The following is a 19,855-nucleotide window of genomic DNA, read 5'->3' on the forward strand; positions in this document are numbered from 1 at the left end:
TGCTAAATAAAAAAATATTCAAAACTAATGTTATGTGCCCTTTCAGACAACTAGAAACGCTTTGATTTTTTCAGTTTTTAAATTTATCTTCATTGGATTCTTCTGTGAGCAAAAATTTCTTTTTAAATATCTATTGCATTAAAAACTAATTCTAATTATTTTTTTTGAATCATTTTTGTGCTGCCATTTTTTAAGGAAATTTGTAATAGTCGTTCTGAAATTTAGAGTTATAATTATTTTAATGAATCCAATTAAATAAAAAAATAGGCGTGGAAAAGAAGTATGCAACTAAGCAGTGTTGCAAATGAGTGATAAAAAAGCTATCAATAGATTATCTCTGCACCAAAAATATCCGAGAGTATAGCGGCCGTCACTGTAGCTTGTGAGATCTCTTCTTGTGTCTCGTGTTTCCCAGCGATGTCATTCTCTCTCTATCACTCCTCCCCTTTTCCTCGACTATGCGCTCTCACCGCTGAGTCTCTCAATCTCTCCGAAAACTGCAATGAGAGAACGCGAGATGGCGATTAGGAGCCGACCACGCATGACGTCCTGTTAAACTGCGTTTGCGAAATTGGTATTGTGGCGGCTTTTGTGGTTAAACGTTGTTGCGGTATCATGATCGTGGAAGCGGGAATGAGAGAGAAAAGGAAAATGTCAATCGCGAGTGGGTAAACACGAAAACGTGTTCGGCTATGTTCGGCGCTGAGAGTTTCAATGAAGAGAGAAGAGCTGTTGTATCTGAGGCATGAATATTCAGGCGAGATAATTGTAGTTGCTGAGAGCTGATATTTTGATATTTTAACAACCCTGCAACTAAGGTTTTTTTTTTAATTTACAAAAAATATTTGAAATATTTTGAAATGATTCGAAACACAAACCCAAAATTAAAAACAAGGCAAACAATATGTGTTGAAATAATTTTATTTTGATCACTTAAAAAAAACTAAACTTTTCATTTTTTATATGTGAACGTCTTAAGTTATCTATACATTAGACAAAATCATACATGATTTTTTTCTTTTACATCTAGTGTTTTTCTTTAAAAAGGTTCTATAAGCTATTGTCTTTCATATGTTTATAGGGCCTTTTCGAAAAAAAAATCTAGGTATGTATTGTAATACAAACAGTAATGAAGAAAGTGCTACAAATTCATTAGTAAAAGTGACCTTTTTATCTGTGTATACATAATCGCTATAGTTTAGCCTGTCTGACTTTTTCGCATTTGATGAATTGGTTAAAATTTGAGTTTTTGGGTGACTGAAGAAAAAAAAAACTCGTGAAGTGTTTTAGTCAATATTTTAAGCGACTTAAATAAAAAACTTATGAAAATCATATTTCAATCATTGAATTTAATTAAAATTAAATGTCTTATTTAGGAATTTCCATGGAAATTTTTTATTTTATAATAACAATATACCAGGAGAACAACTCCTACGGAATGACTCAACGGCCTAACAACAACTAAGACCGAGACCAAAGTTTTACTACTGAGAACCACATTAAAAATCTTATATAACTTCGCACATATTTTTTGTTTTTATTTTTTTTTAATATAAACAGAGGTAGACTTAATACTTAATTAATACATAATTATTTCAAAACATGAAGAAAATAATATGAAAAATGGCAGAACTCAAATAAAATTTATTTATGTTTCCTAGGGTAATTCAAATTCGAGCTTCTTCGGAACTACTCCCTGAAATCAAAGATTGACACATGGATATATTCCAAATTTGAGCTCAGGAAGTAAAATTAATGAAAGTTCTACATCTGAGAAATGGTTAGAATCGGATAACTATTGCGCCCTTCACGGGTAAAAAGTGAAACAGTTGCCATTCTCTATACATTTTGACGATTTCTCCCATACAAACTTCATACGATTAGATGGAGGGGTTCCGGTGGTCAGAATGAGCTTATATTTGGAATAAGGGACAGCGTTTTTAACAATAGCCAAAATCTTGGTAAACAAGCACCTTCAACCTTTTGAACACCTATTTGTAATTTTTTTGCGACAATTCTTAAGTGATTAAAAAGAATAGTTGGTAAAATACTTGCATATTTTGACAGTAATCAAACTTGATGTAGGTCTAAGAAGATTAATTCTGAATTTGTAAAATGCTATGTACAGTTGGGTTACTCATATTATTCACAGAAGGATTAATTATTTTTTTTTTTTGCAAACCTCACCGGTAAAATATCTGCAAAAATCTGCAACAAAAAAGTTGTCTGCAAAAAATTTCGGAAATCTTCAAATTTGCAGAGAAATCTGCAAATCTGGCATCCCTGCTCTCTTCCGCCGGCCGCGCGCATCTCGTTGTTTTCTCGCTCGTTGTTCTCTCTGCTGCGGCTAGCGCGCTCTCGCACTCAATCCACAATCAGCTAACAAGGCAATATTCATGAAGGTGCGCACTTTTTGTTGCGCTCTTAACTCTTATTTATAAATTATATTAATCTTATAATAAATACTCATTTAATAATTTATTACATATTCAATCCTGCAACCCATAATCCCTACAAGAAGGAAAGAAAAATATTGAGAAATTTTTCATTCGCCGTCATAACAATTTTACTATTATTTAATTTGAATTTTGAAAGATATAATTTAAACAGAAGTTGAATGAACTTGGTTTATTCAAGTTTAAAAAAATAGTTTTTTATCTTTAAAGTCACATTCTAAGAACATTTCACATTTTTTCTTAGCTTGTTTAATTTTCACGATATTTGATTATTTGGGTGGATGTTTTCCGTGGAAGTTATTTTATGTTTTCTGATTTTGAACTTAACGAAAAAAAAAAAATTTAAGATTTCGTTACAGATTAAATTATTTTTGCCTATTGATTATTAATTTAGTTTCTGAAAAGCGAGATGGAAACCTTAAAACTAATTTTACTGGGCAAAATGTAGCAAAAAGTTATTTTAATTGTTAGATTGTTTTGTTACATTTGGCTTTTTTCCTAAAAGAGCACTCAGCTTGCAAAATCTAAACGTAGAAATATGTACCTTCCATGCAAAGGTTTATGAATTGATCTCAGTTGAAAGGTTCTCCAAATCTCTGAAATGCAAATGTAACATCCTGGAACAGAACTGCTAAATTCTAATAAAAATTCAAAATGAATTGAATTAAATTTGGCTTTTATAGGAAATTCAGTAAAATGTAAAATGTTAAATTAGCAGCAAATCAGCAAAAACTGTTTAGCTTTATTAGACTAACATTAAAAAAGCAGCTCAATAAAAGACAATACGCATGCCCAACATGCCCAATATATTACATATTAAGCATGAAAATTACTTTCTGTAAGTCTAACATAAAATTTTCATAGTGATTTTAATATTTTTCACGTTCCGTGAAATTTCCGTGAAATTTGATGTTTTTAAATTAAGGTCCCAGTGAAAATTGCAATTTTTGAGCGTGAAAAATCACTAAGCCTACTTATAACTTTTGATAGGGTTGCCAGATCTTCAATGTTTTGGACGCGTTGGAAAGGTCTTTTGAATACATATTCAACGATAGGTCGCATGAGAGATCCGGACAAGGTTTTTATCAACATATCTGAGACCCGGCCTCCAAAAAGCGTAAAAATAACACTTAAAGGCTTATAACTTTTAACTGGGCTACAACCCAGTTATCGAGCGCCCAGTTAAAAAGCATCCTAGTTAAACAACGCCCAGTTACCGAACAACTACTGTAGTACACAAATTTTCAAATTTATTGCTTTAAAAAATCCTGTACCTTTTCAGACTGCAGTCCCGATTTCCCCCAGTTGGCGATAGTGACTTAAAAATAGTTTGTTAAATATGTTTTATATAACACATGAAATTCTAAACTTTTCTAAAATTTTACATTGGATGGATTCATTTTATTTGTCGTCGTTTCTTGTTTTTTTTACAGTTTCAATGAAATTTGTTAGCTTTTGTAGTCATTTCATATAAATAATTAAAGAAATATATTTATAAGTATTTTGTGATTATTAATATGAAATAATTTTAATCACATTGGATTAAAAATTATGATTCATTAAAAATCCAAAGCATAACAACAAAGAACAAAAAACAAACATTTTAAATACATAGAAAACTGCTGTTCTTGTTCAGATTGAAGTAAAGATTATCACCAATTAACAGTATAGAGCTAATTCTATGATTGCAAGCTTCAAAAACTTAACAAATTTAATGAAAACATAGATTTTATGACTGTTCAAAGAATTTCCCGGGATCCCGTGATTTCCCGGGATTTGAAAAATATTTTTCCCGTTTCCCGGGAAATTCAAAACCCGGGAAATTTGAACGCCCTAGTTTTTTAGCTATATTATAACTCGTATACCCAACCCCGCTGTAGTAAATAGTCCTTTTTTTATTTCATTCAGCCATCTTGACAGGCTACGAATAATCGCAAAAATACATTTTTCTACCAAATTTTGATCTTTAAAAGCATGAAAAGAAGAACTCTAAAAATTTAAAAAATTTATGGGTTGAAAATTTTACTTGTTTTATGTGATTTTGCCAATGTTTTAAAAAATGTCATCTTTTTAGGGTCAACTTTGGCTGTATTTTTTACCTCTCAGTATGAGCTAAATATCAATCAATTTCAGTTGAAAACTCCTTGCAGGAGCTGTTTTTGAAAATCAAATTGTTGATATGTCAACACTGGTTGCACGACGGAATTACATGCTGTTCCCCCTGACATCGATATGGTCAAATCAAAGTCATTTTTTACCTCGAATCAGATGTTTATTCTTGTTTTGCTTAAAAATTACCAAAGGTAGAACCAATTTATCTACTGCACTATTTCAAAATCATCCTCTTCGCGTTTCCGCTTCATGCTTCCACTCTCGTTGTCGCTTGCGCCGAAACCCAGCGGATCCTCAACCTCGGTCTTGATCTCGATCGATCCCGCACCACCGTCTCCGACCGACGAAATTGGCGCGTTTTTAATCGGCTTCACGGCCGTCGTCTTCGGCGTGGTAGTAAACTTGAACACCGGCTTGGGAATCGACACGACCTGCGTTTTGGGCGTGGACTGCACCGCCGGACGTTTGACTCCGCCTCCTCCGGAAGCTCCTCCTGCGCCACTCGACTTGCCAACGCTGGTCTTGATGCTGGACCGTCCGTCCAGGGCCGATTTGGTCATCTTCTTCGCCTGCTGGGCCGCGCGCAGCTTGTAGTTGCACGCCGACAGGCAGTAACGATCGGGCGGAAGTCGCAGGCCGCAGTGCGTTTTGATGAGCGGAAGTGGCGTGTTGTTCCGGTTACGGGCAATCTCCAGCAGCACGTCCCGCGGCGGTGGACTCGTGAACGCCTTGTCCAGGATCATCTGCGTGGCCAGCTTGACGTCGTCCAGCTCGATGACTTTTTTGCGGGCGTGGTTCGCAAACACTTTTGCATCGTCCAGAATGCACGTTACGTATCCTGGAATGGGAAAGTTCATTGAAGCGTTTTTTGTATCAAGAATCAAGAATTGTATGACTTACTGTAAGTAAACTCCAACAACTGGTTGATGACCCGCGGTTCATAGTCCGCCACGCCCAGCTCCTTCAGGATCGACATGATAACTTGGGCATCCTTCGGGATATGTTTGACCTGGCTTGAGATCTTTAACTTTTCCGATTTCTCCCGGTCGCCCTGGGATTGCGATGGCTGTGTGGAAGAGGACGTATTTTAATTTCATGAACTGCAGAACTATGTATTGTAGTTACTTACATTGTCCATCATCATCAGGGCCGTTTAATTGATCCGGTAAATGGATTTGAAACTAATTTCTGCGAAGATGCAACTTTTGCTTACTCAAGCTGAGTTTGTTGAATAAACAAATTCGTAAACACAAATGACAGCTCGTAAAAATGATTGGTAGCAAAATTAGACTTTAATTTTGCTACCACTCTAGTGTTGCCTAAGGGCATTTCCACCGCAGGGACCTAATTGCGTTGCAAAGCTAATTTGGCACCCGCGTCAAGCCCACCGCGGTACTTGTGCGAGAGCTAATTTAGGTTCGAGTTCATCCGTGTTCATCCGAATCTAAACAAAACTCAGGTTAGCTCCGGGATCTACCGGCAGCAAATCGTCTGACGGATGGTTTTTTCAAGCAAAACAATGTAATTGGGCCAATGTGAGTTTGTAAACATAGAGTTTATCCTGCTCACGTCAGTAAATGTTTACATTAGGAGTGATGATTGATTTTTCGATTTCAATTATTCGAGTTTGGAGATATTTTCCCTTCCGTGCCTGCAAGTTTACGCATGAAAAATGACTTTTGGTAATCTGGGGTGATGCAGTTTAGTTTTTTAGGTCAGATTGGGGCTGTGTTTGTTTAATTTTGGTCAACGCATTGTCGATCTACTGCCGGACATGGAAGAGACAAGTCATTTGTATTGAGTTAAAAGCAAAATTCAAGCATAATATTTTAAATAAGCCAATACGGATTTGAAAACAAGCAATCCTAGCAATCCTGATCTTAATTTCGTGAATTCTTAAATTCTTAATTTCTTAAATTCTTAAATTTTTAAATTCTCAAATTCTTAAATTCTTAAATTCTTAAATTCTTAAATTCTTAAATTTTTAAATTCTTAAATTCTTAAATTCTTAAATTCTTAAATTCTTAAATTCTTAAATTCTTAAATTCTTAAATTCTTAAATTCTTAAATTCTTAAATTCTTAAATTCTTAAATTCTTAAATTCTTAAATTCTTAAATTCTTAAATTCTTAAATTCTTAAATTCTTAAATTCTTAAATTCTTAAATTCTTAAATTCTTAAATTCTTAAATTCTTAAATTCTTAAATTCTTAAATTCTTAAATTCTTAAATTCTTAAATTCTTAAATTCTTAAATTCTTAAATTCTTAAATTCTTAAATTCTTAAATTCTTAAATTCTTAAATTCTTAAATTCTTAAATTCTTAAATTCTTAAATTCTTAAATTCTTAAATTCTTAAATTCTTAAATTATTAAATTCTTAAATTCTTAAATTCTCAAATTCTAAAATTCTTAAATTCACAAATTCTTAAAATCATAATTTTTTAAATTCCTGATTTTGAATACTGTTGCGACCGCCAAGATGGGAACACTGCCACGCGGTGCATTGGCGACGGTGTAATTGGCCGATACCGCACCGACTGTCAACGCGCGAGAAAAGGGAGACGAAAAGTGCGTGTGTGACGCCCAGTCAAAACGAACCACGCTGGGCAAGTCACCATTGCAAAAGTTCGTTCGAGTAGGAAAAGTAGTTTGAGTGCGGGAAATTAAAGTTTCGGATAGTTTTGCGAAAAAAGGAAGTGTTTTGGTGTAGGAGAAAGTTGGATTTATTGAAAGGTCAGCTCTGCACACCTGTAAGTAGGAAAAAGGAAGAATAATTAGTTATTTGGGATGAAATGTTGACGATAATTACTTACCCAGGATTCCAAGCGAACCTCCGACGAATCTACCGTGCCTAGATGCTAGTTTGTTCCTTGCTGCAAACCTGTAAGTAAAGAAGAAATCTATAAAAATGTAAAACTAAGATTAAAATACTTACCAGAAGTTGCAAGCAACCAACAATCCGCCACCGGTACCAGGAACCGTCACTGAGGGTGATTTGTACCTGTAAGTAAACCTAAAACAAAAAGGAAAAAAATGTTAATAAAAACTTATACACTAATGTAGGACGAGTGGAAAGGAGAAGATAAGGAAGAGAGGAAGGAAGGGGTGAAGGAAGGAGTTTGGAAAGCGTAGAAGGAAGACCAATTAAGTGAGTAAACTTAAACCTAGAATGTAAACAAAAAACTTAAAATATACTTACTTCTAGTTTTGAAGCTGCTACGTAAAGCTGCTGATCAAAAATTTGGTTGTTTTAATTACCACCCGAACAATCTTCAAAATTAATTGCGGGTTCGGTAATCCTCTCCACGATGGCCGACGAAAATCCGGACTACACCGAGACTCCCTGCTCAACCTGTAAAGAGGTGTCGACCGAGGATGAGCTGATGGTTGGCTGCGATTGCTGCAAACTGTGGTTCCACGCTCGGTGCGTCAACCTCAATCCGGCTGACAAGAAGTCGGGGAAGAAGTGGTATTGTCCGGACAAGGACTGCCAAAAGAAGAAGAAGACTAAGAAGTCTGTGGAGGTACCGCTTCCATTGCCGCCCGAGTTGCAAGAAAAGTTGAAAGCTTTGGAAGAAACTCGGAAGCGCATGGAAGCGGAACAAGAGATGGAGCGAATCCTGAAGGAGAAGGAGCTCGAAATGGCTGTCTACCTTCAGGAGCGCCGGATGAAGATCGACATGGAACTCCGAGAGAGGGAGTTCAAGCAGCGAGAGGCGAACCTAGAGGCGGAGATGCAGAAGAAGGAGGAACACCTGAAGCGGATCCAGAAGCTGGAGACCACATTTCGGGACAAAAGCGCCTCCATCGACAAGCTGTTGCAAAACAGCAGCACTCCGCTGCGAAACCCAGAAGTCAAACCATTGACAACGGAAAACCTGGGAAAACACGACAATGGCTCTGGGGGCACACCGAGCAAACCGGCTTCCAAGAAGACGTCCAGCCGCTCTTCGTCGGGGTCCAGCACTACCAGTTCCGTCAGTGGCAAAGGCGAGGCCGATACGAAAGGTGATGGAAACGACGAGAAGTCGGTCAAGCCGGGAAAAGCTGAGGATTCTGGAGAGAAGCCAGACGGGCTGGGGCAGCACGGTTCGGGTCCAACGAAGGCCCAGCGAGCTGCAAGACAAGGGCTGACAAGGAAGCTGCCAGACTTCCACGGCAAACCAGAAGAGTGGCCATTGTTCTTCGCGGCCTACCAAGCGTCGAACGAAGCCTGCGGGTACACGGACGTGGAAAATCTCGTGCGCCTACAGGACTGCCTGAAGGGCAGAGCGCTCGAGGAGGTGCGTGGACAGCTCATTCTGCCCAAGTCGGTTCCGCGTGTGATCGCCAAGCTTCGCCAGATCTACGGCCGCCCAGAAGTGCTGCTGCAAAGCCACCTGCAACGAGTGCGCAAGCTGGAGCCGCCGAGAGCGGACAAGTTGGGATCGTTCATCCCGTTCGGCAATGCAGTGGAACAATTGTGCGAACACATCGAGGCCGCAGAACTAACGGCGCATCTGGTCAATCCGATCTTGATCCAGGAACTCGTCGACAAGCTTCCGGACGGGGAGAAGAGGAGTTGGGTGCACTACAAGCGCAAGAAGCGCGAGGTGAATCTGCGTACACTCACCAACTTTCTCTCGAAGATCGTCGAGGACGCGTGCGAGGCGACGGTCAACCTGGACTACAAACCGGACGTCAGAGCAGCGTCGGGATCGAGCGGCCGAAGCCGAAACAAAGAGAAAGCCGCACTGTTCAACCATAGCGTTGCAGAGGAATCTACAGAGCGGCGAGAGCAGAAACAGCAAAGGCCGTGCAAGGCGTGCCAGTGCACGGACCATCGGCTGTGGAACTGCGAGGACTTCAAGAAGCTGCCCTACGAAGATCGATCGAAGATGGCGACGAAGTGGAAGCTTTGCCAACGCTGCCTGAATGACCACGGCGGCCAATGCAAGCTCAAACTTCGCTGCAACGTCGGAGAGTGTCGCGAGCCGCACAATGCTCTGCTTCATCCGGAGACGAGGGCAGTCGGCATGAACGCACACATTACGTCCACGAGTCCCGTGCTGTTCCGGATGCTCCCGGTAAAAGTCTACTGCGGTGAGAGATCAATGATCGTGCTCGCTTTCCTCGACGAGGGTTCGTCCCTCACCCTGATCGAAAGTGGTCTAGCCGACCGTTTGGGGCTGTTGGGGACGAAGGAGAAGCTCACCATCAAGTGGACGGCCAACATCACGCGAGTGGAACAACATTCGAGGCGGACAAATATTTGGGCGTCGGCGATCAACGGGACGAATGGCGAGAAGCTGCTGCTGCAATCTGTCCGCACGGTGGACAAGCTGATGTTGCCACGCCAAACACTTAATGCTGCTGAAGTATCGTCACACTACGATCACTTGCGCGGGCTTCCGATGGATTCGTACGACGGTCGGCCAGGAATGCTGATCGGGTTGAATAACATTCATTCGTTCGCACCGCTGGAAACGAAGGTCGGCACGATTGTCGATCCGGTGGCAGTCCGGTGCAAGCTCGGCTGGACGGTCTACGGACCGCGGGATGCAGAGTCGGCGGGCGCGAGCTGTTTCCTCGGATGCCACCAAGAAGTGACGAACGAGGAGCTGCACGATCTTCTCAAAAGCCACTATTCGCTGGAAGAAGCGGTGGTGACTGTGCAGCGGGAGTCGGTCGAGGATCAGCGGGCGAGGAAGATAATGGAGGAAACTACACGTCGCGTGGGTGACCGCTTCGAGACCGGACTGCTGTGGAAGACCGACGACGTCAAGTTCCCGAACAGCTACCCGATGGCTGTGAAGCGGATGAAGCAGCTGGAGAAGAAACTTGAGCGTTCGCCGGAATTATACAACAACGTCAAGAAGCAGATTCTGGACTACCAGGCCAAGGGATACGCGCACGAAGCCACCGCGGAGGAACTGAACGAAAGGGATAACAACAAAGCGTTCTACCTGCCGCTCAACGTGGTGGTGAACCCGAAGAAGCCGGGGAAAGTTCGGCTGGTCTGGGATGCGGCCGCGACGGTAGATGGAGTCTCTCTCAATTCGATGCTGATGAAGGGACCAGATCTGCTCGTGCCACTGGTGTCGGTGATCTATGGGTTCCGCGAACGACGGGTTGCTTTCGGCGGGGACATCCGTGAGATGTACCACCAGCTGAAGATTATCTCCGGGGACAAGCAAGCTCAACGCTTCCTCTTCCGGGACAACATCAAAGAAGAGCCGAAAGTGTACGTGATGGCCGTCGCTACATTCGGGTCGAAGAGTTCACCGGCGTCGGCGCAGTACGTGAAGAATCGCAATGCGGAAGAGCATGCTGGTCAGTATCCGGACGCTGTGGCAGCGATCATCAATCGGCTTTACGTCGATGACTACTTTGACAGCGTCGACACCGTTGAGGAAGCTGTCAAGCGAGCGAAGCAGGTAAGCCACGTCCACAAAAAAGGTGGCTTCGAGATTCGCAACTGGGTGTCCAACTCGCCGGAAGTGCTGACTGCTCTGGGCGAAGAGAAACCGATGAGTCCGGTGCTGCTGAACCAGGACAAGCAAACACCCAGCGAGCGCGTACTCGGCGTGCGGTGGGACCCGGAGATGGACGAATTCGCCTTCACCGTGATGCACCGCGAAGAACTGATGAAGTACCTGAAAGAGGGGAAAAGGCCAACCAAACGGATCGTTCTGAGCTGCGTGATGGGATTTTTTGATCCACTCGGCCTGCTGTCGCCGTTCACAATCCACGGGAAGATCATCATCCAACATTTGTGGCGGACCGGTTGCAGATGGGACCAAGACATTGACGATGAAGTCTGGGTTCTGTGGAAGCGGTGGACGGCACTGCTGCCGGAAGTCGAAGCGCTTCGGTTCCCACGGAGCTACTTCGGCGATGCGATGTCCACGTCGGTCGAGAGTCTCGAGCTGCACATCTTCAGCGACGCGAGCGAGCTGGCCTACGGTTGTGCGGCGTATCTACGCGCGGTCATCGACGGCCAAGTTCACTGCAGTCTCGTCATGGCGCGATCGAAGGTGGCACCGCTGAAACGACAATCAATTCCACGACTGGAGTTGATGGCGGCGTGCATGGGAGCGCGCATGAGCCAGCAGATCCTCGGAACTCACACGCTGCAGATCGACCATACCGTTTTCTGGACCGACTCGAGAACCGTCCTTGCGTGGCTGCACGCAGATCCCTACAAGTACAAGCAGTTCGTCGCCTTTCGGGTCGGAGAGATTCTGGAACTGACGAGACTGGACGATTGGAGATGGGTGCCTTCCAAGAAGAACATCGCGGACGTTCTCACGAAGTGGGGACCTGGACCGCCACTGCAGAACGATTCGGAATGGCGGGTGGGTCCGGCGATACTGTTCGAGCAGGATGACCACGACTCACGACCTGAGCAGATCGAGGAGACGAACGAAGACGCACGAGGCTTGGTACTGTTCCACGGGACAGTCAACGTAGAAGCGGTCTCGACGTGGACAAAGCTGGTGAGGGTGACTGCAACGGCGGTACGCTTCATCGAAAATTGTCGTCGCAGAAAAGACGGCCGTCCGGTACTGACTGCAAAGGCCACGAGTCGCCTAGCCAAGCTGGTTAAAGCGCAGCACGAGACGGAGGTCCAACCGCTGCAACAAGACGCGCTGCAGAAGGCCGAGAGGATTCTGTGGAAGCAAGCGCAGTTCGAGAGCTTCCCCGACGAGATGAGCGTGCTGACGAAGAACCTACAACTGAAGCAGGGTGAGTTGCCAGAGAAGATCGAGCGGTCAAGTCCACTCTACAAGCTGCTGCCGGTGCTCGACGAGGATGGGGTTCTGCGCGTTCGTGGGAGGCTGGAGAAGAACGAATCGATCCCGTTCGACAAGCGATTCCCGATCATCCTGGGTCGAAAACACGCCGTCACCAAGAAGATCATCCAGCACTACCACGAGAAGTACGGTCACGCGAATCGGGAGACCGTGTTCAACGAGCTGCGCCAGAAGTTCTGGATTCCAAACGCACGGGCTGCGATCCTGGAGGTCGTAAAGGAGTGTGTGTGGTGCAAGGTGAACCGTTGCGTGCCGTTCGTCCCAACAATGGCGCCGCTTCCGGTCGAACGCACTGCAGCAACCATGCGACCGTTCAGCGCGGTAGGCGTCGATTACTTGGGACCGGTCGAAGTCACGGTGGGGCGCCGCAGAGAGAAACGCTGGATCGCAGTCTTCACGTGCTTAGCGGTCAGGGCGGTGCATCTCGAAGTGGTCCATAGCCTCACCACGCAATCGTGCCTGATGGCCCTCCGGAGGTTCGCGTGCAAACGCGGCGTTCCCGAGAAAGTGTTCTCCGACAACGCTACGTGCTTTCGGGGAGCGGACGCGGCGATGACGAAGGAGATCAACAAGGAGTGCGCGGAGCAGATGACGTCGCCGACCATTTCATGGTCCTTTATTCCACCTGGGACGCCCCACATGGGCGGGGCCTGGGAACGGATGGTGCGATCGGTGAAGGAGACGTTGCACTTGACGACGGACGAAAGCTGACCGACGAAATTCTCTCGACATCTTTGGCCGAGGCCGAAGACATGATCAACACTCGGCCGTTGACGTACGTCCCTCAAGATTCCGCTGAAGAAGAAGCCATCACGCCAAACCACTTCCTGCGCGGGACGGTAACGAGCGCGGACCTCAAAGTGGACGAGACGGTGGACACCGCTGCTGCACTGCGAGATGTCTACAAGCGGAGTCAGCAGCTGGCGGGCAAGATGTGGGAGCGGTGGTCGAAGGAATACCTGCCATCGCTTAACCGGCGCCCGAAGTGGTTCGAGGATCGGAAGCCGCTCGAAGCTGGAGACCTGGTGTTCGTGGTTGACGGCAAGAACCGGAAGAGCTGGGTACGAGGTCGAGTGGAGGAGGTCTTCAAGGGGTCGGACGGACGAGTTCGGCAAGCGGACGTGAGGAGTGCGGACGGGAAGGTCAACAGGAGAGCCGTGGCGAACTTAGCGGTGTTGGAGATAATGGACGGTAAATCCGACGTGCTGGAATGCCCGACGGATGTTACGGGCTGGGGTGTTGCGACCGCCAAGATGGGAACACTGCCACGCGGTGCATCGGCGACGGTGTAATTGGCCGATACCGCACCGACTGTCAACGCGCGAGAAAAGGGAGACGAAAAGTGCGTGTGTGACGCCCAGTCAAAACGAACCACGCTGGGCAAGTCTCCATTGCAAAAGTTCGTTCGAGTAGGAAAAGTAGTTTGAGTGCGGGAAATTAAAGTTTCGGATAGTTTTGCGAAAAAAGGAAGTGTTTTGGTGTAGGAGAAAGTTGGATTTATTGAAAGGTCAGCTCTGCACACCTGTAAGTAGGAAAAAGGAAGAATAATTAGTTATTTGGGATGAAATGTTGACGATAATTACTTACCCAGGATTCCAAGCGAACCTCCGACGAATCTACCGTGCCTAGATGCTAGTTTGTTCCTTGCTGCAAACCTGTAAGTAAAGAAGAAATCTATAAAAATGTAAAACTAAGATTAAAATACTTACCAGAAGTTGCAAGCAACCAACAATCCGCCACCGGTACCAGGAACCGTCACTGAGGGTGATTTGTACCTGTAAGTAAACCTAAAACAAAAAGGAAAAAAATGTTAATAAAAACTTATACACTAATGTAGGACGAGTGGAAAGGAGAAGATAAGGAAGAGAGGAAGGAAGGGGTGAAGGAAGGAGTTTGGAAAGCGTAGAAGGAAGACCAATTAAGTGAGTAAACTTAAACCTAGAATGTAAACAAAAAACTTAAAATATACTTACTTCTAGTTTTGAAGCTGCTACGTAAAGCTGCTGATCAAAAATTTAGTTGTTTTAATTACCACCCGAACAAATACAATTTTTGACAAAAATAATGTTTTTGAATGTTAGAATTTTGAGTTTTTCGTAAATTTATATTTTCAAATTTCTTAATTTAAAAAAAAATTCTGGAGTTTTTTTTGAAAAGGTCCAATAAACCAAATTTACAGTTTTTGCTTTTTTAATGTTTTTTAATACCCCTGACTCAAGGCGGTTTCAAAAACACCCAAAAAGCAAAAACTGGAAATTTGGTTTATTGGACCTTTTTTTTAAAAAAAAAACTCCAGATCTGTTTTTCAAAATTCTGCAAGAGATTTGGCGGGTATTTTCAATATCATTATATCCAATACAATATTATTAAAACGTTTGTCGCATACAAAAAGGAAAATTCTTGATATATATTTGAATTTTAATACATAATTCAAAAATGTTTTATTTTTCTGTGATGATTTGCTTATATCAAAAATCGGTGGATGATTATTTTTTATTTAAAAAATACTTAATAATGATAAAATACACAATTTTTCAATTTAATTAAGTCGTTTTGAACCAAATTACTAATTTCTTCAATATTCATTCAAATTTGATAATCAAAATTAATGCAACTTCAACCAAACAAAGACAAATGATTCTAAAAATCGCTGAAAACATTAGCCACCGGCAGCTCGGGGACTTCTCGAGCACCTATCTTGGCTACTCGACGGATCCCCGATGAACTTTTTCTTCGCTGAATGAACTCGAAGGCTAATTTAGCTTTAGCTTTGCTACCCGCGGTGCGAAAGTTGGGGTGCAAACATGTCGGGAGCAAATCGGATGAACTTTTTTAAAAATTTGAAAATGATATTTTATTGATGTAAGTAAACATTTAGGACATATGATGCAATTGGAAGCATGTTCTATCATGCTAGAATGTAGTTTTATTGATTTCGATCAACAAAACGGCTAGAATTTGAAAATAAATAAATTAGATCCTTGAAAATAAATAAATTAGATCCCCGCGGTGGGCTTGATTCGGTAGCCAAATTAGCTCCCAGCGGTGCGGAAACGTGCATTAGGTACGGAGCAAAGCTAAAACTGGGGATCCAACCGATAGGTTTGCCACGCAATTAGATCTCTGCGGTGGAGATGCCCTAATGGCTACCAATTGAGAGCGTTACGTTACATTACGTTGTGTTACGTTACTTACGTTATTACCCACTGAGAAATTTAACGCCCCGTTCGGCTCTAATCAGCCCGATTTTATTTTACCATCAGACTGATCAGGGCGTTACATTTCTCGGTGGGTATTTGTCTCATTATAATGACGAGGAATTCAAAAGGGCGCATCCACAGGCGAATCTTAATCGCTCCCATTTTTAAATTAAATAATTTTTTACTTATTTGTCAACGCATTGATTGAGCAACTTTAGTAAGCAGTCTTCTTGCGTTGATACGTGGTAGCTATGTTCAAGAAATGTTTTGACTTTACAAACACGGTGAATTGTACAGGCGATTTCGAATGTAAAAATTAGCTAATTTTACGAATGTATGAGTATATTTTAGAAAGAAAAATGAAACATAAATAAACCCAGACTCAAATCACTTTGCTTGCAATGCCTGAATCGTGACGCAACCTAGATCCATAATTTGAATGTATTCCGAGCCTCCACCCTGAAGACGGAAGCAGCAGTCCTACAAAGACAAAAAATAATAAAAGTTAAACGGTTATTTAAACTAAGCAAATCTTTAAACCTTACCCCAATCTTGTCGCAAATTGTACTCTTCTGCTTATCAGTGAGTCCATCGTGCATAATAATAAAATCCGTGAGCTGCTCAAACAGCTGGCCCACGCTGTACGCGTCATGGGTCAAACCTTTCACGTAGTCCTCAAGCTTGCTGTAATTGGACGTCTTGCACACCGACACAAAGTCTTCCAGGTACTTCCGCGGGACCACACCCGACATCTCCAGGATATCCGAGTGTTCAATTTTAGCCTCCTTTCCCTTCAACCGGTGGCACGATTGCAGCGTGGTAATCGCCCTTCGCAAATCTCCGCCGGATATATCCACAATGTCCTGGTACGCCTGATCCTCCACCTCGACCGTCTCCTGGTCACAGATGAACCGCAACCGTTCGATGATTTTTTCCTGCCTCAACGGCTTAAACCGGAACTTGGTGCAACGCGACGTGATCGGTTCGATAATCCGAGACACGTAATTACAAACTAAGCAGAACCGTGTCGTCTTGGTTTCTTTCTCCATTGTCCGGCGGAGCGCGGCCTGAGCCGCGTGGGTCATGGCATCGGCCTCGTCCAGGATAACGATCTTGAACGGTGGACACGGCTTTCCATCCGGCCGGGTTCCACTTGCAGCCAACTGGGCAAACGTTTTCACCTTGTTCCGGATGACGGCAATACCGCGATCGTCCGAGGCGTTTAGCTCCAGAATGCGCTCCTTGAACATGTCCCCAAACAGCTGTCGGGCCGCCGCCAAAATCGTACTGGTTTTACCCGTTCCAGGCGGTCCGTACAGCAGCAGATTCGGCAGATCGGCCGTCGACAGAGATTCGCGCAAAACGGCCACTACCTCGCCCTGCTCCACCACGTCGTCCACATTCTTTGGTCGACTAAAATAAGAAACACAAAATGTTAGAAGCATCTTCTGGACCGGATTCCCAAACCACAACTTACTATTTTTCAACCCAAGGGACGGAATGTGTCTTGCTGCGTTTTTCCACGGGTTGTCCGTCGCCAGTTGTGGTATCGCCGGCTTTGCCAGTTTTGAAAAATGCGTGCATTTTTACTAATTTCACCAATCGAGCTCTAAATTTAACAGAAAACGAACAACTGATTTGAAACGGGTTAGATTTCCAAGATTTCGCGTGATGATGATTGAAAACAACACTTTTTTGATGACAGAAGCCGGCCGTGCGGAATGCGCGCGAATTTTGAAGGGTGACGTTACGGTGCGTTATGTTGTGAATAATTTTGTGGAAGCAAGGTTGCCAGATGAACAGCCAGAATATTGAGAATATCTGTAAAATAAAGAAAATGAATACAGTGAAACCTCTTTTTACGCGGTGCGTTACGTTTTCCTAATTAAATTAGAATTAAATTTGTAGGGGTTTTCAGTTCTACAATACGCTTTTTTCAGTTTTTAAGTCAGATTATTTTCCGAGTGGGTAACAGGTACCACACTGTACCTGCTGTACTTCGACCGCGGCACCGTCAAGATTCAAGAACTGCGGCAGACTAAGACCGACGACCTAAGACGTTGGACGGTTTTTGGGTAATCTGGTGGTTTTACACCAAGAACCCGACGGACGTAGCGCAATGCCATCGTTGCCAGAAATTTGGCTCGCGGAACTGCAACCTCCGGCCCCGCTGCGTGAAGTGCGGTGAGTCACACCTCTCGGAGGCGTGCGCACTGCCACGAAAGGCGGACTTGGGGGACAAGGCAGAGCAAACCAAGCCGCGCGTAAAGTGCGCGAATTGTGACGGCAACCATACCGGCAAATATCGGGGATGCGTTGTGCGCAAGGTCTACCTCGAGGAGCAGGAAAAGAGGAAGAAGAAAGCAGTACCGTAAACTGGGGTCAATCGGGACACATGGGGCGAATTGGGACAGCAGTTTTAACCATGTTGTAGCACAATATTTTGATTTTTTTTATTAGTTTCGGTTAGAACAGACTCAGGCCAACAAAATGTGTACATCCATTTCCAAATTTAAAAGCTTTAAGTGCTCTAAAAACTGCTGTCCCTATTCAGACTGTAGTCCCGATTCACCCCAGATTACGGTAGCGTCCCACCCTCCTCAGCGAAGTACGAGCGCAGCCGTTCCTATAGCTGGACAGCTTACGGTTCCAGCGAAAAACTCAGCGTTCCCTCCTGGTTGGGGGCGTTCGTTCGCCAGCGTGGTCGCTGCCGGTAGCGGCAGTACGGTCCAGCAAGAAGTCACCGGGGAAGTTCTCTTCACCCTGCCGGAGTTCTTTGCTCTCGCGGGGGACGCGGTTTCGGAGCTGCTGGAACAAGGCGGAACAATTCCTGGCCCTTGGGGAACTGATGATCAAACACATCTACAATGGATAAATAACCTGTGATCTAGATATAAGCTTTCTCTTCCTCTATCCTCTTTCCTTTGCAATTTCTGTAAGTTTTTTTTCTTACTCTTGCTAGTGCCTTAGTTAAAGAAATAATTGTTCCAAAATGGATTATGATGCAACACACAGCTGAAAGGAACTCCAAAACTCGGTTATGCACTTCAAAATAACTCATTGAATCTTGATTATTCACCAATAAAACCGAATTGAAATTGAAAATTTAAAAACGCCTTTTGAAGCTTGTAAAAATATTCTACGGTTTAAGAGAAATCGACGAAATAAAAGCATAACGCCACCGCGTAAAAAGAGGTTTCACTGTACAAAGTGGATTCGCTAATTCGAATGGAATGTTCGGAAATTGTCGAACAATGGTGTTGAAACGTCAAAATCAGTTTGGCAACTGGTTTTGAAACTTGGGTGCTTTTTAATTCAAATACGTTCGAATTAGCGTGCATTCCAATAAGCGGACATTCGAATTAACAAATCCGCTCCAGGTTTTATTTACTCAAACCCCGACGGTTTGACACGAACTGTTGTCAAACGAATGGGGTCACTTTTTAGTTTGACACCCCTTTTACAAGGAGTTCACACACACTACCAATCGTTTGTTTCGAAAGTGTGCGTGAGCGCCGTGTAAAAAGTGACAGTTGGCAAGACAGTTAGTCACGTACAAACTAAAGAATGTCAAACGAAAAGTGACTAACCACCGGGGGTTGAGTGCAGGCCTGCAAAATGTTTCCAACCCAGCGTACACATGAAGCAAACCAAAATGTCAGTTCACTGCTAGCATGTGACTGTAAGCCTACTGTGTCCGTTCAACCACTGCCGCCTGACTCGTGCCGGTCAGCTGCTGGAGAATGAGAGACGTGAAAAAATGAGCTACACTCACTCAATTCGTGTCGTATGACTGACTCGTAAAATCCTCTCTAAACACTATTTTGACTATTTTTAAACAATTGAATGGTTCTAGACTGTGCAAAACACTTAAAACAACCATAACTTATATTCAAAATTACATGCGTGGAAATGTAATTACAAACTTTTTGTGTAAAAACTTGATTCTTTATGTGTGTGCGTGCAACGTCGAATGAGCGTTGGTCGACTACTGCCTCGCATTGCAGCTGCTCAGTGAGCTAGGACACTCACGACTGAGTCGGGTTTGTTTATGTCACGGTTTTGGGGTTCAGTGAAAGGATCTGAAAAAATCGTGTTTGCGTCGCCGATTTTCGCGTCAGGACCCCTGACATTTTCAGCTCTGGTTGAGTGTATATTAGGGTGATCCAAGTTCGGGCTTTCCCCTGAAATCAAAAATTGACCCATCACTACACAGTGGTCTGAAAAGTGAAATTAGCAGGAAAAAAATATTGCTGCTTCGGGGGAGCATTTCAGAGCTTTGGTGTCAAAGG

General features: G+C 43.6%; 3 protein-coding genes and 2 long non-coding RNA genes across 6 annotated transcripts; 3 read left to right on the top strand and 2 right to left on the bottom strand.

The window, feature by feature from the left end:
- Positions 1–4,706: 4,706 nt before the first annotated feature.
- On the bottom strand, positions 4,707–5,851 carry LOC6032753 (transcription initiation factor TFIID subunit 9). The gene is made up of 3 exons (XM_001843244.2): positions 5,698–5,851; positions 5,469–5,634; positions 4,707–5,406 (listed from the first exon to the last, which is right to left on the bottom strand). The coding sequence occupies exons 1-3, from the start codon at positions 5,710–5,712 to the stop codon at positions 4,775–4,777; spliced, it is 813 nt and encodes a 270-aa protein (XP_001843296.2). The 5' UTR covers positions 5,713–5,851; the 3' UTR covers positions 4,707–4,774.
- A 1,317-nt stretch (positions 5,852–7,168) lies between these two features.
- LOC119770594 lies at positions 7,169–7,852 on the top strand. Its single transcript, XR_005278904.1, has 5 exons — positions 7,169–7,317; positions 7,385–7,450; positions 7,506–7,570; positions 7,631–7,715; positions 7,773–7,852. It is a non-coding gene; the product is annotated as an uncharacterized LOC119770594 (long non-coding RNA).
- A 23-nt stretch (positions 7,853–7,875) lies between these two features.
- On the top strand, positions 7,876–13,074 carry LOC119768999. Its single transcript, XM_038260870.1, has one exon. The coding sequence runs from the start codon at positions 7,876–7,878 to the stop codon at positions 13,072–13,074; it is 5,199 nt and encodes a 1,732-aa protein (XP_038116798.1).
- A 683-nt stretch (positions 13,075–13,757) lies between these two features.
- LOC119770543 lies at positions 13,758–14,377 on the top strand. 2 transcript variants are annotated; one of them, XR_005278884.1, is made up of 5 exons: positions 13,758–13,887; positions 13,955–14,020; positions 14,076–14,140; positions 14,201–14,285; positions 14,343–14,361. It is a non-coding gene; the product is annotated as an uncharacterized LOC119770543 (long non-coding RNA). The 2 variants fall into 2 exon arrangements; XR_005278883.1 differs by having other exon boundaries at positions 14,201–14,377.
- Positions 14,378–15,884: 1,507 nt separating this feature from the next.
- Positions 15,885–17,280, bottom strand: LOC6032755 (replication factor C subunit 4). Its single transcript, XM_001843245.2, has 3 exons — positions 17,041–17,280; positions 16,109–16,976; positions 15,885–16,043 (listed from the first exon to the last, which is right to left on the bottom strand). The coding sequence occupies exons 1-3, from the start codon at positions 17,145–17,147 to the stop codon at positions 15,951–15,953; spliced, it is 1,068 nt and encodes a 355-aa protein (XP_001843297.2). The 5' UTR covers positions 17,148–17,280; the 3' UTR covers positions 15,885–15,950.
- Between the last annotated feature and the right edge of the window lie 2,575 nt (positions 17,281–19,855).

Source organism: Culex quinquefasciatus, chromosome 3 (assembly GCF_015732765.1).
Source record: "Culex quinquefasciatus strain JHB chromosome 3, VPISU_Cqui_1.0_pri_paternal, whole genome shotgun sequence".
NCBI classification, from domain to species: domain Eukaryota; kingdom Metazoa; phylum Arthropoda; class Insecta; order Diptera; family Culicidae; genus Culex; species Culex quinquefasciatus.

What these genes read in the sequence shown, in the direction of transcription:
- LOC6032753 (XM_001843244.2), bottom strand. An exon ending in GTTGTTGGAGTTTACTTACA is followed by an intron (nt 5,407 to 5,468) that starts GTAAGTCATACA and finishes TTCCCATTCCAG; the next exon opens with GATACGTAACGTGCATTCTG.
- LOC119768999 (XM_038260870.1), top strand. Translation starts at nt 7,876, where the DNA reads ATGGCCGACGAAAATCCGGACTACACCGAGACTCCCTGCTCAACCTGT.
- LOC6032755 (XM_001843245.2), bottom strand. Translation starts at nt 17,147, where the DNA reads ATGCACGCATTTTTCAAAACTGGCAAAGCCGGCGATACCACAACTGGC. An exon ending in GTCCCTTGGGTTGAAAAATA is followed by an intron (nt 16,977 to 17,040) that starts GTAAGTTGTGGT and finishes TTCTTATTTTAG; the next exon opens with TCGACCAAAGAATGTGGACG. An exon ending in CAATTTGCGACAAGATTGGG is followed by an intron (nt 16,044 to 16,108) that starts GTAAGGTTTAAA and finishes TTGTCTTTGTAG; the next exon opens with GACTGCTGCTTCCGTCTTCA.